The sequence below is a fragment of the Pungitius pungitius genome, chromosome 3, assembly GCF_949316345.1.
Source record: "Pungitius pungitius chromosome 3, fPunPun2.1, whole genome shotgun sequence".
In the NCBI taxonomy this organism is placed as follows: Eukaryota; Metazoa; Chordata; class Actinopteri; order Perciformes; family Gasterosteidae; genus Pungitius; species Pungitius pungitius.
This window is the reverse complement of record NC_084902.1, coordinates 19911630-19938173: the sequence shown is the minus strand read 5'-3', so window position 1 is coordinate 19938173 and position 26544 is coordinate 19911630. Positions and strand designations below refer to the sequence as shown.

The window sequence follows — 26544 nt, the reverse complement described above, 5'->3', positions numbered from 1 at the left end:
AAGTAGTCTTTAAAGGTTAAAAATGTAAACATGGGAAACTTTGGAGCAGCTCCTCCGCAAACCAGGACTTCTTTCTTGTCACAAATTCCAGAAACCTGGGACGGCCTTGTTTCCTGTTGGTTCTGTACTTGCAGAAGTAATTCCTTGGGTGCAGCTCACGGTCACTTTGTTCCAGCATCTGTGAGCCTCTCTGTCTAACACATTTCCTGTGGCCCTTTAGTTGTCTCTAGCGTCAACCCTATCCTGTTTTTTCTACATCCACTGTGAGACAGCAAATGAAGAAGGAAACAGCAGAGAATATGTGTGGAGGGCCTTTGTAGTGTTGTGTTCAAGACTCATCGTCACTATTTACAATTTGAATACAGTCGTCCCACATAAGTCTGAGATTGTGGTCTCTGGAGCATTTTGAATTACTCACAATCATTCCCATGACCCAGTCCCTGTTATGGTTTTATGAAGACCGAACACAAAGCAAGTTCAGGATGGTTCACGCTAATAAAAGCCATTCAGTTTGCTCATAATGAAGTGTGCGAATTCTTAAATACAAAGGCGGGGGCCCCATTATTCCTCTAGTGACGTTTAGTTCACAAACCTACGACTCATGTGAATAACAACCAACAGGAATTTAGACTATGTGTAACCACCCGACTGGTAAGACACAGTCACCTGAATGCATGGCTACTTGTGTATGAAAGAGCTAACAGCACTAATCACACACCCTCTCTGGCATTGGAAGTGCTCGTCTGAGAAGGACAACATATTTTAAGCATTTCTGTGACAGTGCTTTAATGTCCGCCAGTCAGGTGTCAGTTGATACATACTGCACGGAGGCAGCATGGACTCAGCACGGACGCAGCATGGCAGCAGCATGGCAGCTCTGGTTTAGATGTTCCAATCGGGAAGTTCATGAAAGCCTCCACGTGTGTTAGAGTTCACGGAGGAGACAAGACAGGAATGTTATCGGATGAGTTTGAAACAATGTGATGACTGACACTCAGCACTACTGGTCACACACACATTGACACGCTTTGATTAAATTATATCAATGCGGAAACAAGGTGACAAGTGAAGACGTAGCTGATGTTAGACAGAACAGTGGCTGAGTGGATGGCTAAAAATATCACACCAAGGATCTCTGTACTATATAAAACTATTATACTACTATTACAAAAACATAAAAACACACGCTCATCGATACACACACACACACCAGGCCTGAAATATCAATCTGAAGATGTACCTGCTGAGACTAAATCTAAATCATTGAAAAGAACGGGCTTGTGGTGCAGTTTCATTGTGTAATTTAGTCGATAAATGTATATCATAAGGATGTTGTGGCTGCTAGTGTTGCCACCAGAGGCAACACCAGCGGCTTGTTAAACTTTTGCAATAAATTAAATCTAACTTTAGATTTTTCTAACCAAAAACCCCCCAAACAGCACACAGCTCCTCTCTTGGGCACACATTGTGTACTGTCAATGTACAACTATTAGTGTTACAAATTGTTTCTGTGTCATAAAATTGTTAGTTGTGGCTGCATCTTCATCGGTGGTGTAGATTTTTGGCTTTTCATGATTTGTCACAGTTAGTCGGCCATCACCGTGTATTGCCAGTAAGGACTATGTGTGCCTGATGCATCGGATTTATCAAACGACAAAGTTAATATGACACTGTTGGGCTCTTAATCCTCTTTCCTAATTATCCACATCTCACTTCCTCTCTCAGAGCCCCTTGGGGCCAAGTAGCTGGATTAGGGTCTCCATACCAGATTTGACACTGGTTGAGCCAGCTATCCTGCTGGGAGCTAATCCTCTAGCCTTCGAGATATGGGGATTAACCAGGGCTGCCATGATAAGGGAGTGGGGAGCGGGAAGAGGGGGGGCGGGGGGGGGGGGGGTAATGAAAGGGAACGCGCTACTGCACTACACACACACACACACACACACACACACACACAGAAGATGTTAAAAAGTAACTATACATGTACATGTTATGCATTATGGTTACGTAGCCATTCTCTGTCTAAAAAAGGATAAATGTAAGTTTCCTTCAACATACATGGTGTTGAGGTTTCAGAGGACACACTGTATGTCCTCAGTGTTCCTCACAGTTTTGGTACCAGTGTGTGGGCACTCCACCCACAGCTTTTCCTCATTACAGTACCTGTGCACAGGTTCAACCCTCAGGAGCCTCACAGTGAGGTTCTCTCTGCACTGTGGCAGGGGGTTTGTCACACCCACTAATGTTATCCCAACAGAATTATTCACCAAGATGCTGCAACCTCGATTAATAATACAGCTGCCTGCTACAGGATTTCCTGACGGATGACCATAAGGTGTTTGGTTTTAGTGTAAGAAGGAGTCCTGTCTACCTACTGCTTCAGTACCTACGGGTTGGGACACAACTAAGCAGAACTCTGTTGACCTAAACCCTGCTAATATCAGAGTAGCAGTTTCAGTGTGATTGTATAAATTAAGTCATAGCATAGAATGCATGTTAATCTGCACCTGGAAATAGTCCATAATAGAATTAGCTAACCACTCCAATGTTTGCCCGCTAAAGGATGTATTGAGAGAGGTTGGTTTGGGTCTTTCATGGGTCTTTTTGAGGATAACAGCGGTAACATTGGAATAGTTCCAAACTCCGCCTTTTACTTCAAATGATTTTATAATCGAGACCATAAGCTTTGGTGCTGATGTGAAGATATGTAAAGAATCCTGAATCGGCACTAATGCAGAGTTGGTGAATGTATTGGGTACCTATCATACTCAACCAATCCCCTCGTTATGACATCAGACACCTCCGTGTCCGTGTTAGCATGTTACCAAACACAGACATGATCACAAAGCGATCAGTCTAGTGGACTGCTACTGAGGACGGGCACACTTCAGAACTTGAGCTATTGGAATCAAGGTGATGATTGATTGTGTCTTTCTTATCCTGGAAGTATGTTAATGTTTGTGGGAATGTTTTCTCTCAAAACACTGAGTGACACCGCAGTGCACAGAATTCTCAAAAGCACATTGACTATTTCTATGGTGACAGCCACTGCTGTGATGTTAGACCAGTGATGTGACGTCATGTAAACGTCCATGTCTTCCAGTCAGTCCATCTCTGAGATGATTAACATGACAGAAACCTTCCCCTACTCGTATCTGCCATGGGTAGTCAATTTTAAAACCTAGTAGTCAGTAGATCTTTTCTTTCAGTTAAAACACTATTTTCTGCACAGTTGAACAAAGATGAGGCTGCATGCACTAATTATACTATTATTTGTAAATATTATTATTATTATTAATAAACTATTTGTAGGATTAGATCAAGTGGGGCAACAAACTGAATTATGTTAGTTATTAGTAACTTCCAGAAACTGTACAAGCCCAAAGGACAACTTATATTTGTTAATGAGATTAGGTATTCTAGTAGATTGTGTTTGGTATCACCGCCCATTACTGCCAGCAGGGGCATTCAAATAATTCAATTAAATGAATGATTTGGCACACGTTGCTGGCGTAATCCTCTTTACAGTAGCAGCTGTTTACTGAGTATGCAGCGGAAGTACGGCATTAAGCTGAATTAAGTTACTTGTTCACTAGACAAAGGCAAAAAATGAAGAAGAAAAAAATGAAAAAAAAGACAAAAGCCAGAAACATGGCGTGGCGTTTTCAAGGCTCACATATTATATATAATATTTTCTATAATATTTAAATCAAATGGTTTTCAAATGTTACGCTGGTGTTAACCACAGACCTCATTTTAGGCCTCTAACTAAAAACACATTGAACATGTTCACTTTCAGGACAGGAAACAGAAAGTGAAAGAATGCACACTCTTCTGATTTTAGGGCCCATTCCCGCAGCAAACTATTGTATCTCTCTTTCTGTCTGTTTCTGTATCTTGTTGGAATCATTTTGAAGATGTGAGAGCCTTGAAAGTGTTGCTTAAGCATAGTGCAATGTGCTGCTGTATGTTTCTGTGCTTAGGAAGAAAAGTTTGGTTTAAACGTTCTGTCGCGTTAGCTGCACTGAAGCTCTGCCCCCGCTGCTGCACCGAGTGGTGTTTATTTCAATTTGATTTATTCCAAATGCTTTACATTTCCAGATTACAATAAAGTCCCCAACACAACAAACAAAGACTTGTAGCTTCCTTTGAGAACTTTTCATCACAACAAAGTTCCAGTAGTGGTCACACAACATTTTTATTTACCGAAAAAGGAGATTTACACCTCAAAGTATCAATTTTGGCAAACAAATAAAAAAAAAGAAAAATACTTTCCCATAAGGCCACACAGCAAATCACGTGGTATTTTTGACCAGTTACAGACTGATAGAAGGCTGCTGGTGAGTGAAGCATATATGTCCAGCACCACACTGCTGGACCTCAAAGCTCAAAGAACTGCTTTGTTTTCATAACAGAAAGATTCAATTGTTCACGTCAAATTCATTCAAGCCCTGCAACATACCGTCAACAAGCCCCTCCCTCCACATGGACACACTCCACTCAAAGGCCACACTCCAGCACTGGGCTCATCTGCTGTTCCCATTGAGCCTGTCACAGTCAGGGCAGTGATTGGCTGTCTGTGTTATCTGCCACTGCTCAACCGACCTAAGCCCCGGAGCGTCTGCCAGCCAGAGACGGAGGACTGTGGACCTGGCACATTGTTCCCCCACTGTCCGGTCACTGCTGTGTGCTACTGGCCTCATAACTCACGGCTTTCCTATGGACTAATGACATGAATTCCTGTCAAAATGCACAATATCAAAGATAGGATGGCGTATTTAGAGCGTGGATGAACATCATAAGAGTATATAAAGAGAATGTTTGTCAGTATGGAGACGGATTTCACTCCAACAAGCCTCACTCTCCTTTTAGTGATAGCTTTGTGGACCTATCCACTGACCTACTCAAAGGTGATGTGGTTGGTTCAATTCCCTGGACCGCAGGATCAGCTTCACTGGGAAAGTGCAAAGCAGCACAGCACTGCATGACTTTGAGCAAGGTCCCAGTCACAGGGCAACTGGCCAAACACACTGGTTCAATGCTCCGAAATACCCAATTGGTTCTTAGTGGGTTGCTAATACATCATTAAACATACACGGTTCCAGTGCAGGTACCAAACACTAGAGCTGTGTGTGACACATAGTGTGTCCTACCAACACAAGACTCATTGACAGCTGCTGTCTGCTGCACTCAAACCTTTCTGCTGCTTTATCAGTTCACTTGTAACCTGTTCAAAAGAGTGAGAGAGTGTGGAAATGCACTTATTGTAAGTCGCTTTGGATAAAAGCGTCAGCTAAATGACATGTAATGTAATGTATCAAAACTATTTTGAAATGCTGACTCTGATGCATTTTTTTTCGTTGGTTGTTTTTTGATTGTCTAGTTGACGTTCAACATCCAAAGAAAGTGGAAAGATAGGACGTGGAGCTCCAAATGGGAGTTGAAATGGGAATTAAGTTTGTTGCTGTCTAACACAAGGAGATGAGCAGGAGTGTATCAGTCCTGTCTGTGGACAGCCAGTAGGAGTTGAGTCTAGTTCAAGAAAAAGACTAGAGGCCCTGTTCTGTCTAAATCTCTTCAATGTGCCAAGTGAATCTTTTGGTTGTTTATGACATGTAGAAGAATAAATGTATCATTGGCGTTCTCTTTACATTTAACACCCCTCAGCAGTCATAGTGGTGCAAGGCCCCTGCAGTACCTCAGTAAGTCTTACATGTCCGTCTGAACATTCACTATTTGTTTTTCCATTTGTGTTACCAGCTGCTGCTGCTGCTGTTGATGGTGTGTCATCCTAAACAGAGGCTAAATCAGTCAGTCCAGCAGCTGAGTCAGCGCCTCTCTCACAAACATGTTCAATCCTGTCAACTCAGGAAATAGCTTGAAATCATCCCCCCGGTAGGAAAAATTATTGAATTGTGTGTGTATGTGTTGCATTAGCACTGTCCCCATGTGCTGAGCTCCTGACAGAAGAGATCATTCCAGTACATTCTCCTCACATGCTATAATGGAATTGTTCGTTGGAAGTGACCCTTTGTCCTGCCCCTCAAACACAGCCTGACCCGGGTATCTGTCTACCCGGGTCAAAGGTCTGGGCAGGAGGGGGGGCAGTGGTTTTGGAGCTTGTCCTGATTATGAGTTGTGTAATAGTTATTAGTTTAGTTTGGAGGAGATATATACAGCGGGTGAAATAAGCTCAGTAAATATATTTCCAAAGGAGCTATTGACATGAGATTTTCACCAGATGTTGGTAACAACCCAAGTAATACATACATACAAAGAAACCAAAACAAAATAAAAAGAAATAAAGTTATGCTTGAAAAACAATAAACTGGTGACGCAGGAGTACCGTGTGTCTGTGTCTCTGTCCAAGAGCCTCCGGGGTAACCATCCCGGATACAGGTCTCATCTGACCAGAGCACTTTTCCCACATGTTTGCTGTGTCTCCCACAAGATTTCTTGTGGTTTCTACAGCTTTCTTCTTGCCACTCTTCCATAAAGCCCAGATTTATGGAGTAGACAGCTATAGTTGTCCTGGACATTTTCCCACCTGACAAGTCGGACTATTTTGTGTTAGCCCACTACATAAAATACATATGAATCTGTGGTTGTACCATGACAAAATGTAGAAAAGTCCAAGTGAGTGAATTATGGAAGTAAATCTGTTTCATCGGGGGTTGAAATAAAAAGGTGATTGAATTTCTAGCACTGAATATTTATGCATTGAAATGATGTACCTGAATGTTTTTCAACATTAAAACACCGCAAAAAAATTCAACCTAAAAAATATCACTGTTAAAATATTGAGCCGCAAAAGAAATGACGGTTACAATATTCAACCCAAAAACTTCAGCCGTGAGACATCCGACAACATCCGGGACACTAAGGTAGAGCAATCGATTCTAGATTCAAGATCCGGAGCGTGTGTCAAGCTAAAGGAGCGAGCACCCAATACACCTTCGGCTTCGGATTGTAGCCATGTCCAATAATAACGGGGCTTTAACTCTTCTTTATGCCATCAGTGTGGAAATGTATGAAGAAATACATAAAAGAACATATAATGTTCACCCTGAACCAAAACGTTTGCTTGCCACTGACGATATACAACTTTATTACAAGTATACAAATCAGCAGAAAATCCTATAAGCTGGGTTGGCCCTTTGTGGCGCAACGTTATTTTTCTCGACACGGTTCGAATCCAGGTTGTGGCGAACTTTTAATAAATGTTCTTTTATGTATTTTTTCATACGTGGCAGTGACGTAGTGCTCACTTATACAATCGTAATCGCTGTAAAGTACCTGCAGTATCATACACTCATGTGTAAATGTGTTTTTGTAAGGTTTCAAAAATAAAGCTCTCTTGAGGAAAGTGTACCCCTGTTAAAATATGTTAATTTATAATGTTTATACAATATTCAAGTTTAGTTTGATATTTATATTGTAGTTGAAAACAGCCCTATTAGAAATTCATAGTAAAGTTAAAAGTTCATAGAATTAACATTGATGGAGAAGGTCAGACTATTTCCTTCAGAAAGGCCCTTGGTTAGCTAGCTCATTTAAAAAATCTTAAACTTAAACTTTTTTGACCCTGCCTCTTAAAAGAATCGGAATCGAGAATTGCTGGGAACCGGAATCGAAACCAGGAATCGGAATGGTTCAAATTCAAATGATACCCAACCCTACCCATGACACTATAACTATGCTCTTTATTAGCAGTGTTTTCCCTACCATTATAACCGATTTAGAAAAAAGCTGATGAAAAACTGTTCCATCTAGTGTGCACCTGGCCAAGAGTAACAGTAATGGTCTCATTGTTGGTTTAGCGTGAACCTTCCTGTGATTTATTTAGATATATCCTGTCCATGCTGGTCATAGCGAGAAGAATAGCTGCATCCTCTTTTGAATAGTTTGTATCTCTATGTGGAAATGCACTTATTGTAAGTCGCTTTGGATAAAAGCGTCAGCTAAATGACATGTAATGTAATGTAATGAATAGTCCTATAGTGTTCACGTTGTGGAATGACCCCCTGCTCAGTGACTTCAGCTGTTAAGGACAGCTGGAAAGCTGCAGAGTATAACCAAATGTTTTTACAGGAGTGTTCACATTATTGTTGGAATTGCATTGATGCCAAGTATTGTTCTTTGAATCTTTATTCAACTTATTCTATTTCTTCCGCGCCCCCTTTCAACTCCTTCACACTTTCAGCTATTAAGACCATTCAAATATTAAAATGTTCAGCTCATTCAGGAGAAATGTGACTTTTCAGCTTTCTTGCTGTTATAATTTAATTTATACTAATTAAAATCATCAACATTTTTAACATGGTTTCCAATGGAGTGCATTTTCAAATCCTCTCAAAAATTCTTCAACTTTCAACTTTTTCAATCTTTCAGCTAGAGACACCATTTAAACTTTAAAATGTTGACACAAGTCTTAACAATTTAAAAAAAAACAGCTTGTTGATGTTTATTCTACTCATAATCGCTAATTATGTTTCATTAGTTTTTGGGTCCGTTTCTGAGTTTTACATGTGTTTCTATGTGGAAAGTTAGAGGGCAGCTTTGGAATCTAGAGTGACTGGAGTGTCAGAGTTCAGTAAGAAAATGGCACTTTTGACCTCACGGGCACAATATTCACTTTTCAGACTTCATTTCTAGATTAAAACGATGCCGTGCTTGTGCTGGTCGGACTCATACGAGTATGGAATCCTACAGTTATTTACTTTTTTTTTTTTTTGAGGAGCCCGAGAGTGAGACAAAGTCTGTCCCAAGCCCCATAGGCTTCAATACAAATCTCCGACATATTTAAAAAAAAAAAAAAAAAAAAAGAATGTACATGTTTTGTCATGTACATTCGTTGCTAGTTGAGCAGTTTTAAAACACATAGAGACATGAAAACTACACTCATGCGTTCGGTAGAGTCTTGTGTCTCTCACAATCACATTATTTTTTGGATAACCAGGCTAGTTTTGCTCCAGGGGGCATTTGTTTGAGGTGTGGGTTCTGAGTAAATCACTGTCTGTGCCCCTCTGGTTCGTTTGTGAACGCCACCTAAGTGAAAAGTTCAATGGCCATAAAAACAGTAGCTCAGGAATCATCCACTGTGCCAGGGACGTGTAGATACAACCGTGGTTAGATAATGACGTTGTTCCTTTCGTTGTTGTCATTGAGCTGCAGACACGTGACTTTATTTTCTTACGCGAATGACAGGAGATAGTTTGATTCTTTTCGTTTTTTTTTTTTTACAAACAAAGCGTCAACCTAATATACTATTAATAACCTTTTTCGCAGACCGAAAGAAGGTCCGTCGGATAATAAGCACGTCGAAATACCGGGGGTGTATTAGTCGTTGGTGGTCTGGTGGGCGAAACAGCGCACTGAGGAGTGAACAATTGTAAAAGTGATGAGGGCGATTTTGATGGGACCAGCACGAAGCTCTCACCACATCTTTATTACTTTCCCTGGCCACAGAGGAATGTGTTACATTAAAGAGGATTTCCACATATGCGTATAAATGGGGAGTGGGTTTGATGTGCAGTACTGGAAAATGAAAAGGAGTTTGTGCAGGTGGAACAGATTCCTAAGCTGGGGTGAAGCCTGCATGGTGCTGGTACTCAACCACCCCCTCCAGTGCCAGACAAATGAGCCTCTTTTAACTGCTAAAATCAGTTTAGATAATATGTGAGCAGGCATCTTGTAAGTAATTTCTACACCATTTGCAAACTTTTAAGGCACTTACCAGCCTGCAAAATGGTTTTATATTTTATCTTGACCTGTTGCCTGGATCTTCTCCTGTCTTGTTTGTTCTGTGCACATTATTTTAGAAAGATATTTAGAATTAGACACAGCTTATAGAGATTTGTGCATATTGTAAAATATATTCTTGCATTGTGAATAGGGGTTTGAAATTAGTCTTTAGTGTAAATTTCCAGAGGGACATTAATTCCTTCTGCTCACTTTTAAGGCAAAGTAAAGGGCTAAAAAATCATACATTTTATAGTGCTTTACATGTTGCTACTCAAAGACACTTTACAGTGAAACCAGCGCATTTAGCACATGAAGAAGAAGACAGATACAGCAATAAAGCCAACACATAAAACAATCATATTAAAAAGGAGTGTACAACTTTCCTAGTAGATATTTTTAAATCCTTCCGCATTCAGTTGGTCTGCGATTGTCTGCCGGGCTTTTTCTCGGTTTAATTACAGCTGCTGTATTCCATGTTTTGCGTATTATATGCTTCACCTCCTCATATATTTGAGCAGTTGCTGATCAGCAGGTGAGAAATATGCTGTGCGCGCCGCGCCGTCTTCTCCATTTCAGCCTCAGTAAATCTGTGATCGGTCTACTTAAAAAAGCCGTGGACGTGCACTTATCCCAGCTATGTGCACCTGAATCGACTTAGCGCCTCCTTCTCAGCCCGACTCGGCAAACATGCAACCGATTAAGCTGCAACGAGCGGGTCACACCAAGTCAAGCGGCGCTTAATCACTTAGCCTCGATTTCTTTATTCTACTTTTGTGCAATACCCCCCTGCTGCAATCATGACGTCGATACATCTAGACACACAAGGAGCGTCAAGTATTGGTTTAGGCACTCTTTAAGCCAGCGGTATGTTTTAAAAGTAGCACTGGTATCAGGAAAACGCCTAACGATACTCATCCATAGTGAATAATTGTAAAACATCAAAAACATAATTTCTTGGGGCCCTAATTTAATGTAGGGGAAACAGTTTGTATACCTTTTGGAATTCTCATTGTTAGTTTAAATATATTCAGACAGTGCGGCCGTCCTCCAATCAGAGGGTTGGTTGTTAGATCCCAGGCTAACCCACATGGTGATGTGTCCTTCGGCAAGACACTTAACCCCAGTATTACTCCTCTAGCTGTGAATGTTAGTTACTGATGGGCGGGTCCTGTCATCAGTGTATGAATGGGTGAGTGATGTCATGTAGTGTTAAAGCGCTTTGAGTGGTCAGAAGACTAGAAAAGCGCTGTACAAGTCCATTTACCACGTTCATTTAGTTTGAATTAAAAACATTCTCTCTCCCAACCCCCCCTCACCCAACGCCATTATTTCAAAATAAATACCTCAATTATTATCTGTACCTCAACCATAGGTACACCACAATTGCTTTTCAAATACTAGTACAACTAGTACTTACTTCTTCTACTGCTAGTACCACTAGTACCACAATTACAACTATAACTATAACTTTTCTCATTTCTGTACTTGAAGCAACTTTCTGAAATTAATTTCAGCTTTATGCATTCCAATGCATTTTCAGCAGGAAATGCATTTTCTAGTTAATAATATGATTAATTTTCTAGAATTTATGTTATTTTTTTAGTGGACATGCTCCAATCAGTAGGACTTCTGAGAGCAATTACAGTTTCAATTTTCATTGATACAGTAAGCATAACAATAAAGTCAGCTCTTAGAAGAAATGCATAGAAGTTTATAAATAGCAACAGGAATGTTCTTAGTAAGTGAAAAAGAGCAGAGAGGGACATGCATACACAACCGTATATCAGAGATATAAATATTAAATAATTTTTTATATTTTTAAAGTTGACTTCCCAGTCGACTGGGAATATTAACTGCCACTTACTATCAGTGTATCATACCATTAGACCCTCTACCTATAATATTTAGTGTAGCCTCAGAGTTCCTTAAGCCATCAATTCAAACATACTAACCAGTTTAGCATTATTCTAGTTGTTTAAAACTAGTTATTATTTAATTTCCTCCTCCCTGCATGTGCCCCGATGTGATGTAACATGGGTTAGGGTGTGTGCCAAGTGTGCCAATAGAGTTTCCACATCATAACTGAGAGTAGGCTGCTCAGAGTACTCTACCCCACAGGCTTTGAGGGTTAGTATGATCTCTTTTGGTCAATATTATTTTCTGAAAGAGAAGCTCCTAATTTGAGCTCAGCTAAAGGATTATTTTCAGGGACAGGTATTTTCACTAACAACTCATCAAATGTTTTCCAGGACGCGTGAAAACGCTGTGCTGAAATGAGCTTCAAAATGTGACTCTTGAAGCCAACCAAAAAAAACCTAATGCTAACTGTTTAGACGCTTAGAAACAACGTCTGAGAAAGAACATTCCAAATAAGAACACAAATGTCCAGTCATCGCAGTGCTCAGCTAAATAAATCTTCATATCTGACACCGGTAAAAGGTAAAATGAAACGGTAATCAGATCTGTGGAGGAGTTGAGACTGATGAGGTGCAGTTCAATTTGTGTAAACCTCAAGTCTAGTGGAAATCACTAGTAGGCATACAGGATCTGTGTGTTTGATTGACATCTCTCGGGCTGCCACAGTGTCTGCACTAATTAGCTATGTAGCCTGGAAACCGATGTTAGTCTTCTTCAACAAGCTGAAGTACAGGATAAAACTTTAAAAGTTAGGAATATAGGAGGGAAACTTCAGCATGGTCCTGTGGAGTGACCCTCAGAACACTTGTTCCCTTGCTTCGTGCAAGAGGGTGCAGAGCAGGGTTCCATGACAATCGAAAAACACAAATGAGCACGCTCCCACCAGCAACATAAATCATGATCAGACCCTGAGATATGACATTTTAGAAAGTGGACATATGCTGAACCAGGAAAATAAACAAAAGGTTCCAGAAACTAGACATTGGAAAAAACGAGAGAAAACATTGGAAGATTTGAGATGGTAAGACAAAAAAAAGCCTGAGTACATAGAAAACGGCCAAGCTGCTTACATGACGAGCCTCCCGGCGCAGCCCCTCTGTGTTCCTCAGCCAGCAGCGGCTCAGCTCGCTCAGCTCCAGGATGGGCTGCACCTTCAGTCTCACCGTGTCCCCAGACTGGCGGATCATCTCCACGATCTCATCACGGCTTTTGTTCTCCACGTTCCGTCCGTTGATCTCCACCAGCCGGTCGCCTGGCACCAGCCCCAGCGCCAGGTCCTTGGTGCCGGCGCCGGGCTCAGCGAAGTGGACCACGCGCCTGTACACTCCTCCATCGGGACTGCGGTCCAGCATTGTGGTGCGACGAAGAGAGAAGCCAAAGTCGCCCGTGTTGCGGCGTTGGAGCTCCAGCTCGCGGATCTCTGGTACGCTCGGGGCAACCACAATGGGCAGCTGCAGCTGTGCAGGAAAGGTCTTCTCAACCACTTGAGGGACGCAGACTTTTTTGGTGGCCGGCACTTCCATGGGCTGCTGCTTCAGGCTCTGGGTGCGGAGCATGCTAAACACTTTGCTCTCCACCTGCGGGGAAGGGGCGGCAGAGTTCTGGCCCGAGGGGGTGGAGCCCTCCGATGGGCTCTCCTCTTTGCTCCTCTGGGAGAAGGAGAAACGCTTCATCATCTGACCCACCTGCGAAGAGTTGGTCTTGGCAATAGAACCAAACTGAGCCACGCGGTCCCGTACTGAGCTGCGATGGCTGTCGTGTCCCCCTCCGCCCTCGCCCTTCAGGTCGTCAGTGGAGCTGGCAGCGCTGAGCTGGTCATCCAGGACCATGCTTCTGCGGTTACTCAAGACCTCTGACTCAATATTAGTGAGTGTGTGTTCGTTGCTGCTGGCCACCTTGATGGGAATTGGATTAGAAATCTCCAGCTTGGTCTTGGACTCGCGCTTGGCTTCCCTCTTTAGGTTGAAGAAACCGCGCCGCATGCTCATCTCCTCCAGGCTACGCAGCTCGGCTGCAGACATCCTCTCCTTTTTTTCTTTCTTCTCCTTCCTACTGCCGTCCCTCTCCTTATCCTTTTTCATGAGGTTAAACATGGTGACAAGTGGAACGTTCAGTTTCTGTCCACTGAGGCTGTGTTTTGTTCGTACAGAGACGAGGTCCACTTAACAGGTGCTTTTGTTGTGACCAACAGGGACGAGGCCCCTAAGGAAAGAGACAGGGAAGGCAGAGTGTGTTAAAAGGGAAAAAAATGTCTCTGATTTTCATCTGAAGCTGGACACACTCATAAAAAATATATTTCAGACAATTATATAATCACAGTTACACAGTGTTTTTTATTATTTTGAAAGTTTTTTTAGTGAAATTCTCCAGAATAAATCCAGAACAAACAAGTCCCTGTAAAACCCAGCTGAGCACTTCGGACTGGACCACTTCACCAGACCAGAGACACCTGCAATCGACCATTGATTAGATATTTATGCTGCTTCCTGATCAAAGAGATATATATAAATATATATAGATATATATATTAGATAGATAGATAGATAGATGAGTGAGACTTATGAGTGTTTGCATGAATAAAGTGTGAAATACACTAGTTTTGAATTCCTTATTGAATCACAATGCGATTAATCCGGACTAACCACAGAGATTAATGCGATTAAGAATTCTAACCGTTGCCCAGCACTTCAAATATTATATGTAATCTCACCAACACTAAATGTATCACCAATAATTTTGATAATGAATCCCAATTCCCATATCTAATGTAATAAATTAACAATGGGAAATTACTTCTGAGAGAAGCGACAAGAATATTACTGTATTATATATAATATTAATATATATTATATTATTATATTACCCTACTGGAGCATTGTACTCGTATTCCCACTAGCCCCTGTCTTTTGAGTACACTATAACTTTGCAAGACAGCGTGAAAAGTCACACTGCTCGTTGGACCTGTGTAGCCAGCTCTGTAAAGTAGACCTCCAACATTCCTATATGACAGAGGCCCATTGAAGGAGCTTAGTTGGAAGGAAACACATTCCTGGCCTCATCTTTAATTGGGACTCTCCTAACCATCCAAAATTGGGAACTTTCCCTGCCACAAAAGGACACAAGCACATTCACTTCCTCCCTGGTGTTATTTAGCAGCTGAGTGACAGGTCAACGTCTAGAACAAACGCCTCTTCCTCTCACTGGGAGGGAGGCTACGGGGCATGGACCTCTAGTGGGGATCCGCAGTGGATCATGCGCTCTACTCAAGCGAGAAGGGATCACAAGTCAACATCAGCCCTGACAACTCAACACAGGTCACAACACACTAACAGCCCAGGGCTCCGGGAACAGAAAAAACCGTCCAGAATGCGGTGGTGACCAGCGGATCATCATCAACCACTCTGACAGACCACCACTAGGTTTCCTGAAAAGTCTCATTCGGGAACTATCTGGTGTTTAACCGATGGCGGGTCCACCGTGAACGGACAGCTTTTACGTTGGATGAACATTGGCGTCACGTCCTGCCAATAAGAAGCTCTGGGTCCCCGCAGCGCCTGCTGTTTATTTTTGTCTTCATCTACACACCTGGCCCACTAACTGACACAAAGCAGCATTTCACGGCCCAGCTTCGTATTAAATGGGCAGCAAGGGGACAACAACAATGACAGGGCTAATGTTAGGTATAGCTTTTCGGCTACATTAGCTAGCCGGGCTACCGATTTCGCTTGTGCGGATAACGTTACCTAATTACACATTTTTGCGTTTTTATTCCTCCTCAAACTAAAAAAACACACAGACCAAAAGTAATGTATAACCTTTTTGTTAAACTTTTCAGTGAGTTGCTTTGCTAGCTAAATAGCCTCATTTGCTACAGCCACAGCCTTAACGTTAGTTCTATGCCCTCATTTTTTGTGAAGCAAATCCTGGAACAACGCACTGGGATCCAGTGAGAATGTCCCAGCCCCACTGACCGCCTGTCTCAACACTACTGTCTTCAAACAAAAAGTGTCCCCTCACTTGAATTACACATATTAATTTCTAGAAGGAATACTCACTGTTCTCTAGCACAGCAAACACTGGGTGCAGCCTCAGCTGGAACAGAAGGGACAGAAGCCGCAGACAGGCTTCTAGCTTAACGTTATCATGGCAGGCTGCTCCCAGTCTTGCTCTGAAGGTTCAGTGTAGCAGCTAAAGGTGGTCAACTAGCGACCCTTGCTGGAGAAGCGCTGCAACCGCAACCCAACGGGTGGACCATCACTAAATACCGCTCAAAAATATAAAACAAAATTATAACAACAGCTTAGGGCAGTGTTTCTCAACTGGTGGGTCGCGACCCGTCGCGGGCCTTTGCATGTGAAATATTTTTTAAAAACACCGGAGTGTCGGTTTTTTTCCGGCTCGTCCGTCCATGTTGTCCGATTGTCATTAAGGGGTGATGGGTGGGTCCCGGAGCCAGACCAGTTGAGAACCACTGGCTTAGGGCACTATATTATATGGTTACACCTGACAAAGGTTAGAGAGCAATAGAGGTGCCAAAATGGGCAGAAGTGTGACTGTTGTAAAGCTCAAATTAGATGCAAGTCTGTTGCAGCTGTAACAGGCGACTGGACCACCAAAAATTAAGAGAATCTAAAGAGGCATATCTGTCCCCTGGGCTTTATGGTTGGTCGTGAAGAGAGACCGCAGTGTGTGGAGTGTCTTAAAATACTGGCGGGAGACAGTATGAAGCCCAATAAACCTATATTTGGAAACCCCCACCCTGAACATAATCAGATAAAAAAAATATGATGCTGCTGTTAAATGTAGGGAAATATGTTGTTTGCACATACATTAAGTTTATTCTATTGTTATATTATTTATACATAGATATGCTTACAACGGCATTTAAAGAGGAACCTTTTGATAACAGCTAGACATAGTAGGCAGAAGTCGGCTACACCCGACAGCAGCAAGCCTGTCCCAGGCCCATAGGTGGGTTCATTCAGGGAGGACTGGGGAGGACATCACTGGAGGCCCAGGTGTGAAATCTTATTAATCTTAAAGACATCACATAACGAAAAACATGTTGTAATATTCTACTTTAATTCCAATGTTTAACAAACATTGTAGTTCCAACATTTCCTTTTTACTTTTACTCTTCAAATATCAAGCTGCTGACTAATCCTCTGTTGGACCTCTTCTGGTTGCCCTCTGAATTAAGTGTACTGACGACTGAATTAATTATTCAGCTATACTATATATACTTATATACACTATATAATTATAATATATACTATAAAGAGTACAGGATATAATCATAAAGAAATTGCAATACTTATTTGAAGTATATGTAAAGTAGAGATGATTTATTAATAACTGTAATGCTTTTTGTCATGGACAGCATTCTGGGTATAGGACTATGGAGAGCATCCACAGGTCCTGGATCTCTACACCAGTACGGAGGTCAGGCTGACGTCTCCCTCGATCTCCAGGGTGTTGATGCGCTGGAGGTGAGTGAAACGATGCTTGAAGTTGTGTGCCAGCATCCCGTTGTTCACAATCCTGAAGGAGTGTTTCTCACAGCAGATAGTCAGCTGGAAGAAAACCAGGGAATTTTGGGATCACATACTGTGAAGAGCCTCCGTGACATCAGGAAAACCAACAAACTTTTGTATACGACCAATACTGCCACAGAGAGTCTTTTAGGCATATCTGACTACAGTCTTGGGAGCCATCTTCTGAAACTTGGAATATGGATAGGGGTGACCCTTAAAGATGTGGTCTTCTTGCGAGAGTTTAGAGTTAGGAAAATCTGTAACAGAATGCAATCAGTCAAAAAAAGAGGTCAAGATATAACCTGTGAACGCATGAAAGCATTTCTACAGTGTGAATCCTTCCTACGTCAATTAATCTGTGTCCTCAGTACTTTTTAATTTTGTTATTGCTTCACCACAAATAAAAGCATCCATTTTTTGCTTCATTGTTTAATCAGCAGTCTGGCCGATTATTCCTTATTACATGCTCTTGTATAGGTATTTGTCTAAAATACTAAATGTACTCATTGCCCTTCATTTAAAGGAGATATATCATGCTCATTTTAAGACTCATAACTCGTATTTAGAGTTTCCACCACATTCACATGCTTTGATGTAAAAAAAGCATATAATTTTGCTCGTATCGTGTGTGTGAATATCCCAGACCAATCTTAGCGCGAGCCCAGTGTTGCATTTGCCCAGGTTGAGAAAACAGTTCTTTTCAAAATGATTTGCGCAAATCCACAGCTTTTTCCCAATTGTTGTCAGAACATGGTCTTCATATATGAAAATAATAAATTTGGTTCTTGTGCCTTCTAAGCCTCGGACAAAATGTAGTGAATTGTACGGAACTGTGCAGCCGACTACAGGACATTTTGAGGGTTGATTCTGCTTCATGCTGCTAGCTAGTTTATCTAAGGTTTGCAAGAACGCAGTTGAGTGCTTCGGCAAGTTGGGGGGATGTGGTGGGGGGGGGGGGGGGGCATGTAAGGGAATTCTCGTTCTTGGTCTGATGACTACCCTTTCACCCTCTTAAGAAACACAGTGAACAATGTTAACAGCCACGATTCTATTTTTACATCCCTTCGTAGCTATTGCCCACTGGTTGTAAAGTACGATAAAGCCACTTAATTTCAGCATCAGTTAGTCCGTGATCAGCCTTCTCATCTGTTAAAGAAAGCCATGAATGCCTACATCCGAATGGCTGTTTTCTAAACCTGAGCCAAGAGAGTGGATGCTCTCAGAATCCACTGATGTAGTAAACAGGCCTTCACTTAGCGACGATGTACCACCTGGTGAGTGTGTACAATAAACAGTGTTTGCAGTGATACCGTGAAAGGCTTCCCCCGGTGGAAGGGAATCCCTCCGTCTCGCTCCTCGGAGCCCCACTGCTCCCCCTGTTTGGTGTTCCGAACCACGATGTTCTCGTTTATACGTGGATTGTAATGCAGAGCAATGCCAGAGGGATGGCTCAGATTGACATTGAATCTGAGATTAAACAGAGAAGAAAGAGTGATTGACATCCCACTACACTTGGTCTCCTGCATGGATGCCTTTTCTACACAATGAACGATGAATGAATGATAATGAATACTGAAGACATATTTCCGTGCTTAATTGACCTAAATGCGGGCACATGCCAGTGCATTATTTTATCCTCCTCATAAGAATTTGATATTGTAAAATTGCAATAAAATGTCAAAATTGTCTCTAATCTTACTCTACAACTTTTATAATACAAAAACTCTAATTTGGTGGTATAGGTATCTAAAAAACGTAATAAACTGTTATATCAAATACCCATGCTTCTTTCCTTCTTTTTCTTAACCACTCAACATACGCAGTCCTCAGTCTCTAGGTGACGTGTTATGTTTTTATATATACAATGTCAGACCTTGTGGCATTGGGAAGAACAGTTCCCTGGATAGTAATGGTCCGGCCAGATGTAAGTCCACCCCCGATGGGACTCTTGTATGGAACAGCCTGTACAGACACAGAACGGGAAAGGGAGTTACCAGATATGCATTCTTGTTTTAAAATTGTTAAATCACTTAAGAGTATAGTTTGTTTATAGATTAAAGATAAAACTGCTGCAAGGTCTGTGTACCTTTTGATAGTTCCTATTAACCATTTAAACCATAAAACGAAAGCACCAGGAAGCACCACACTTGAAAGTGTATGTCTGTAGAGAGCAGTGCAGCAGCAGTTGTTTTATGTTATCCACGATCAGTTACATATCAGGAAGTGTTAAACCACTTTTAGGCGGCCTGTTTTCCTGTTTCTCATCTTGTATAGGCCCATGATTATTCTGTCTCTTCTAGCTTACGTATTGTGGTCGATACTAAGCCCAGTATATAGTATTTCTGAAAATCACGTTCACCTCAAGCCATTGCTACTTTTCAATCAAACATGTCATGGGAATGTCCATTATTTTTGTTTTTTATTTCATTTCTGTCCCATTTTATGTAAACTATTGAATACAACCCTAAAATGGCTTTAGGAGAGAATGAAGACTGCCTCAAAAAAAAAAAACCACCTCCTCTGACGACTGGTTTAGAATTAATTGGAACATCTGTTTGTTTTTCGAGCAATTTGTGCAAACTGAGCTGTATCGACCAATGAGGTTGGTGCTGTTCCATAGAAGCTCTATCAAATCCTTGTGGAAAGCCAACGCAACGCTGCCTGATACTCACAGGCATGGCCGGAGGGAATCCTGACTGAGAGGGGAATCCAGGCTGGTAGGGGAATCCGGGCTGGGAGGGGAATCCGGGCTGGTAGGGGAAACCTGGCTGCGAGGGGAATCCATACTGCGGTGGAACCGCCGGATAAGAAGTGAAGGCAGCATTGGTGGGAAAGGCTACTTGTGAGGCAAACGCAGGCTGGACGAAAAACTGTCCAGGGAATGTAACACAGAATAAAAACACTCATCATCCTTCATCTTTTGATGAAACTGGTCACTTACTAAGTGTAATCATGAATTAGGGTTGTTATTTTTTGCAAGGAATACACTTTCACAAAGTCCATGAAAACACGACGAATGCCATACATATTTCTGGTATGCATCCTCACCATAGGATTCTGGAAGGCAATACAGGAAATTCCCACTTTCCCAGCTATTACAATGGTGTCCACCTGGTGAAATGGGATACGGTGTCTATACTCCATGAAGTAGCAGCCATTGACGTTCAGCTGGAGAAAGAATATGGAATTGGATTTGTGAAAATGTAAATGACTTTCTATGAAAAACCCAACAGCTCTTTTTATGCTTAATTAATCTACCATTATTTGCCTTCCTACCCTCCCCTAACACTATAAGCGGTCCAAAATAAATAATTAAATTCGCTGATCTCTGACACTTGGGAAGTGACTGGGTTTTCTTTATTCATTGTAAAATCATCTCTGTACTATAACTTGCAGTCTTCAAAATGACCTGTTTGCATTCACAGGAGAGAAGAGGGTTTGAAAATGCTGTGCCCAGGTTTTAGTTTCAGGAGTTGTGCACCAAGTAGCTTATTTTCAGAAGTCCAACCTGGTAAGAATCACGGGACACAGTGATGCTAAGGCTGAAGGTAGAGCCAGCGTGGAATGGTGAGTTGGGGTTCCTCTCTTCACTGCCCCAGCTGCCAGCCTGGAAAGTGTTTGTCACTACATAACCAGGAAGGGTGTCATATCGAGGGTTCACGTGGAGAGCAATGTCCGCATTGGTCCTGGAACCACACTGCAAATTCACATTGAACCTGGAGACAAATCCAAGTCATCGCTTAGAGATCGACAACAAACATTACACTATTGTAATTGTGATAAAAAAGATTGAATATATTCATAACTTCATGCTACCAAAAATATATTTTTTTGTTTTGACCAATGTGTGGATGAGATAGAAAAAAACACATGTAAATACATTTACATAAAATACATGCAACTGAGCAAAGGTTATGAGCCGATGAAGACAGTCAAAAGCCCTAGAACAAGTAGGTAAATGAGATTAGGTTGTCTTGTCCACAGCTTTGCAAATGTTGCATTTGTTTATAATCCCTCAAGGACTGTGTAAGAGTGGGAAACACTGAATGTCTACACAGAGCATTTACACGGTTCCACGGGCCATCTTTAATGCGTCCTAACACAAAAACAAAATCAATTCAGCATATGTACTTGTGACAAACAAACATCTTCTACTTCTATACTAAATCAATACAAGCATGAAGGCACAGTGATTATAAGTGCGACCTGACCTATCGGCTCCAGGCATGACTTGTCCAATGATGCTGATGGACTTCCCCTCCTGCAGACCCCCTTGGATGGACCCAGTGAAGGGGATTCTCTAGGAGGGACAAGGCTAAACAGGTAAACAACACTAAAACTGCTAATATGCTTCTTATTTCTGCTACAGACCCACTTCAGGCACATTTGTGATATTTGATATTTGGCTAAATAGATTAAATTGACTGTGGGGAGGAAATAGATCAAGCTTCTGTGTTTAAGTCAGTCAGTGGATGTGTTAGATGAGACGTTTCCTATGGCGTGAGCCTACATTCAAGTGTCATGCTATTCTTTAAGTGCACATGTTCAGACACAGACTTGCATTGTCTGTGACGACCACTCCTGACTCATTACGAACCTCGCATGTTGTACCACCATCTGTTTCACTCTCTCGTCTCAAACATTAAAGCAGTCTCACTACTTGCACATGCCTGCAACGTCTCAGCGCCGTCTAATAGAACTGTGTATTTAGGACCATTTTATGCTTCCATAACCTAACCAGTTAAAAGTTTCACAGGGGCTGAACTAAAATAACTAACATAATTATACTTAATGCAGTAATTATTGAATTCTTATTAGTTTCATGGTTGTCCTCCTTGTCTCTTTGATCGCCTGTTTTCATTCATTTTTCCAAATTTTGTATAGTTAACAAATTTGGCCCTGTTAACCCACATGGAAAGAACCTATATAAACATATGTTTTAATATATGTTTCGATATAGGTAATTGATATATGTGACATATATGAAATTGGCCGTTTTCCTATATGTTATATTATATATGTACATACATGCACACATATATGCACGCATACATGCACACATATACACATATATATGCACGCATACATATACACATATATACATGCATAAATGTACCTATATAGGTACATATATCGAAAGATAAGATCGCATCTGCATGCGAATGACGTCATCTACAAGCGGCCCAGCGCGGTTGATGACGTCATTCGCACGCGACGCTGTAGCGGAGCTGTACAAGTATTTCAAATTAAAGAAAAGCGTCTGTTCGTTAAAACCGTGTACGGAAATGTTGACATTGTGTTCAAATTAATTAACCACAGTGAACTGCTCAGATAGATATGGGATGATGATGATTACTTTTTTTTTGCTACATTTAGACTAATGACCTTTCAGCCATTTAGAAACTGCATTAATGTGAATGTGTGGATGTGAGCTGTAATGTGAATAAGTGACTTGACATTGCAAAAAAAAGGCTTGATTAACAAAATAAAAGAAAAACACAAGTCATTTTGTTACACATTTTCTTCTTTACCACTATCTTCATACAAGAAAGATTTGAAAATGTATCATAGCTTTCCATCTCCTCTCACTTAATTGCCATAGTTAAATTCCATAACATCACATTACATGTGATTCTAATTTCACGTGTTTGCATTTACACAAGTTCTTGCAGAATTTTTATTATAGTTAGTTCTTAATTAATGCTTTGATAATAATATGAGCTAGGCATCATGTATGACAGTATGACAGTGAGTACATAGGGCTTATATGTGGATATAAGCAATACAGGAGACCTATATGGTCTGTATATGCACCACAATTAGGCACCACAATTTAGCCTTTATGTGGCATATATGCAACATATATATTATCATATATGCACATATATGCAGCATATATGCGTATATATGCCACATATAGGTCGCATATATGTGGCATATATACGCATATATGTACATATATATGTACATGTACAATACTGCATATAGGTTTCATATATGTGCATACTGTATATCCACATATAGGTTCTTTAGGTTAACCTGCTGCAGATCTGTTTTGCTATATTTTGTTTACTGCGGTTTTATTTTGCCTCATCTTGGACTTTTATTTAGAGTGGGTTAGTTTTACTAGGATAAGAGAGGGCACTTGTTAACAGGATTAATGATTCCACTTGCCATTATTGCAAAAACGATGGAGCATTACAGAGACGGGCAGGTGAGGTGTCACGCTTTCATTGTTTCTGTTCCTTGGCAGCCAAAACCTTTTGTTAATTATTACAAAATTCAGTAACTGATCTGGGTGCCTCATATGTTTTCTTAGAGTTGTTAAACTGATATTCCCTGGTGTGTAATTCCCCTCACCAACTTCCTTTCTGTAATTCCCCTCCCTCAACTTCCTTTCCATCTCATTTTAGTTTGTCTGCTTCGATGAAGCTTCTGTTTTTTTATTACTTGGGCTAAACATTTCTTCTGCCAATTTAAATTGCACAATTTACGCGGTACGCATTCATGTCTACGCGTTTTGTGCTCTGTTATCTTCATCTTCTCTTTGTCATGACGTTGAGCGTCCATTACTCTACATTCATTACTCTGCATTTGATCCGTAACGTTGCTTTCTCAACTCCCACTTGGCTTTCCGGAACTAACATTGTTGTAAATTGAATAGGTTAAAAATGTATATACATATATTGTGAATTATTTATAGAATGTAAGAACCGAACTGGATGATGCGGGAGGACTCGTGGAGCTCGTTCGGTAGACCGGTAACGGGCCGGACCCATATGACCCCGAGCGGGACCAGCCTTCGCTCATCATCGCAATTTTTCTCAGGAAGATGAAGTCGGAACCACTTACTGGGTTGTTAAAAGGTGTCTGGTGACTTAAAGCCATCGTCCCGGGGAGAGCGGCGCGGGGTGAGCTGAGCTGTAGGAAACGTGGCGCAAATCTGACGCAAATGGAAGACTACGCTTCTTCTGCGTAGATTAGTTTCGATTCCTTTCAGAGGGCGTCGTTCGGACAGCCCCCTGCCAACTGCATCAGATCAGGATTAAGGTCCGCTTGATAGGCTGTTCCATAACACAGCTGTCTCTGCCCGCTGCTAACACATTTGGAGCTTTTAAAGCACCATAATAATATTTCGTATTTACCGTTGTACAGTAAATATTAAGGAGAAACTAACTACTCAAACTCTAACAGCTTCTTCCAGTTAGGTGAAAGTAAACATGCTTTATTTTCACTTCCCTTAACTACAATTTGTGTTGCCTGTGTGGTTTCAAAGTTTCAACAGAGATGTCATAACATGGTATTTCCTGAATTAGCCTGATGAATCAGGGTGATCAATTCTTAAAGGGCAGACCTGACAAGGAAGAAAAGTGACAAAGAAAACTTCTTGCTTAGTGTATCAAAGACATCCGGCAAAAACCCAACATGATGACATCATTTGATGCACATGGATCCCAATGCATCCTATAATGACTTAGCACACAGCACATTGAACATGAAAATCACTTCTACTTTAATACATGTCAGGGTTACATTATACCTATGAGATGATGCAATCATGCAGACAGATACAAAAAGCTGCCAGTGACAATAACTGAAAATAATCACTAGGTCACTGGAACGATTGCCCAACCCAGATTTAGAGACTGTAAGGCCATTTTAACAAAAAGTTCATGGAAATCAATAGATTACAATGATTATGCAGCGGGTAGAGATGTAAAAGGGGAAAACCTCTGCTCATAAGCAATTGATAATGTAATCTTCCCAAATGTTGGATCTTTGAATGAATGAATCCTGGCCTAATTTCCTAAACTAAAGACATGTTTATCACCTTCATGTATTCAGAAGATGATCAAAAGCATTTTAACAAGGACACACAAGTAACCCACTAAAAGAAACAACCAGAGGGGTAACACCAAGTCAGCGAGACAGAACAGGGGAGGAGCACATTTCCCCTTACACCTTTCCTGTGTACCATTAATGCTTTGTTCATTGAAAGTGTCACAATACTGGAGGAGACTTTTTATTAGAGTGGTCACACAATGTTTGAAAAAGCCCTCCTTCGTCTTGTCTGTGTTTCCACTGAAATATATTTTAAAAAAATAACACCCTCTAACATGTATTTAAAGAAGCTCTATTTAACATTTCAAGCATTAAATCTTATCAGGTATTATATAGTTTTAGAGAAAGGCCTAGCTGAGCAGAGAACGAAGTCGCTGTTCTAACTTCTCTGTGCTTTCATCACTCATCTAAAATCCAATGCATAAGGGGACATATTTCAGTAATAATCTTAAACACGTGTATTTTTTTGTGTTCAGAAATGAAGGAACTCCAAACAGACAGAAGACATCTTGGATTGAAAAGTTTAAAAAAGTATTTAATAAAGGAAATTGTCTCTTGCTTCCTCCAAATGAACAATGGGTTTCAACAAGTATTTATACAGGTCAGTAAAGGTGTCAAAGGCAGTGTCCACGCCCCTGGACAAGTGACGTCTCCTGGTACGTTCAAGTTGACTAGTTATTTGGAGTTTTTACAGAATATGGCGGTGCAATGAGGTATTACACTGGATGGTGCATTTATTGTAACTGTATTTTGAATGTTTCTCTGTCAGGAATCGGGAACATTTATTGCCAAAATATGTTAAACATATAAGGAATTTGACATGGCGGTTGTTGCATAGCATTTGACAGTAAGACAATGGACAACTAACATAGTGCAAGAAAAGAATATCTGTCATGACTCTTACGACGTAGAAGCAGGTATGCGAGTGAAAACAAGGTTTATTATGTCAGTGTCAATAATCACAGTCCCGAAACTCCCACGATGATCCTCCTGGTGGTGGGTGGCACGTAGATCGGTGAGGGTGGTGACGACGAACTCCAAGGCAGTGAAGACGAACTCAGTGAAACATAGGTAGGAACAATATATGAGGCACGAGACTGGAACACAACACAACACAACACAACACAACACAACACAACACAACACAACACAACACAACACAACACAACACAACACAACACAACACAACACAACACAACACAACACAACACAACACAACACGGGAGACATCAATCAAAGATCTGACAATGAGAGGAAGGACATGGTGAGAATATATACGGTGGCGAAATGGGCTACAGCTGGCACACAAAGTGTGATCAGCTGTCCTGCTGATTACGCAGGATTGCTGACTCCGCCCACTTCACACACCCACACATAACACACAAGACAAGGGGAGGGCAGTGGATTCGTGAACCGTGACAATATCATGTTGAATTTACAAATTTACAATTTAACTCTTCAGTATAAAATAGGAGGCTATGGGCTACAGGGATATAACATTTTTTTT

General features: G+C 41.2%; 2 protein-coding genes across 5 annotated transcripts in view; both read right to left on the bottom strand.

The window, feature by feature from the left end:
• The window catches only part of myo18ab (myosin XVIIIA b), a 108548-nt gene extending 92694 nt beyond the window's left edge, over positions 1-15854 (bottom strand). For 3 of the 4 annotated variants that reach the window (XM_062561307.1, XM_062561308.1, XM_062561311.1), the window contains exons 1-2: positions 15717-15854; positions 12732-13863 (exon numbers count right to left, since the gene is read on the bottom strand). In XM_062561307.1, the coding sequence (XP_062417291.1) occupies positions 12732-13754 (1023 nt within the window). In that variant the 5' untranslated portion in view covers positions 13755-13863; positions 15717-15854. Of the gene's footprint in view, positions 1-12731; positions 13864-15716 lie in introns of those variants that run through there. The other variant, XM_062561303.1, reaches the window with a different exon arrangement.
• Positions 15855-16975: 1121 nt separating this feature from the next.
• Positions 16976-24210, bottom strand: LOC119216968 (galectin-9-like). The gene is made up of 8 exons (XM_037470232.2): positions 24048-24210; positions 21407-21495; positions 20704-20911; positions 20244-20363; positions 19868-20065; positions 19069-19157; positions 18506-18662; positions 16976-17234 (listed from the first exon to the last, which is right to left on the bottom strand). The coding sequence occupies exons 1-8, from the start codon at positions 24081-24083 to the stop codon at positions 17088-17090; spliced, it is 1044 nt and encodes a 347-aa protein (XP_037326129.2). The 5' UTR covers positions 24084-24210; the 3' UTR covers positions 16976-17087.
• Between the last annotated feature and the right edge of the window lie 2334 nt (positions 24211-26544).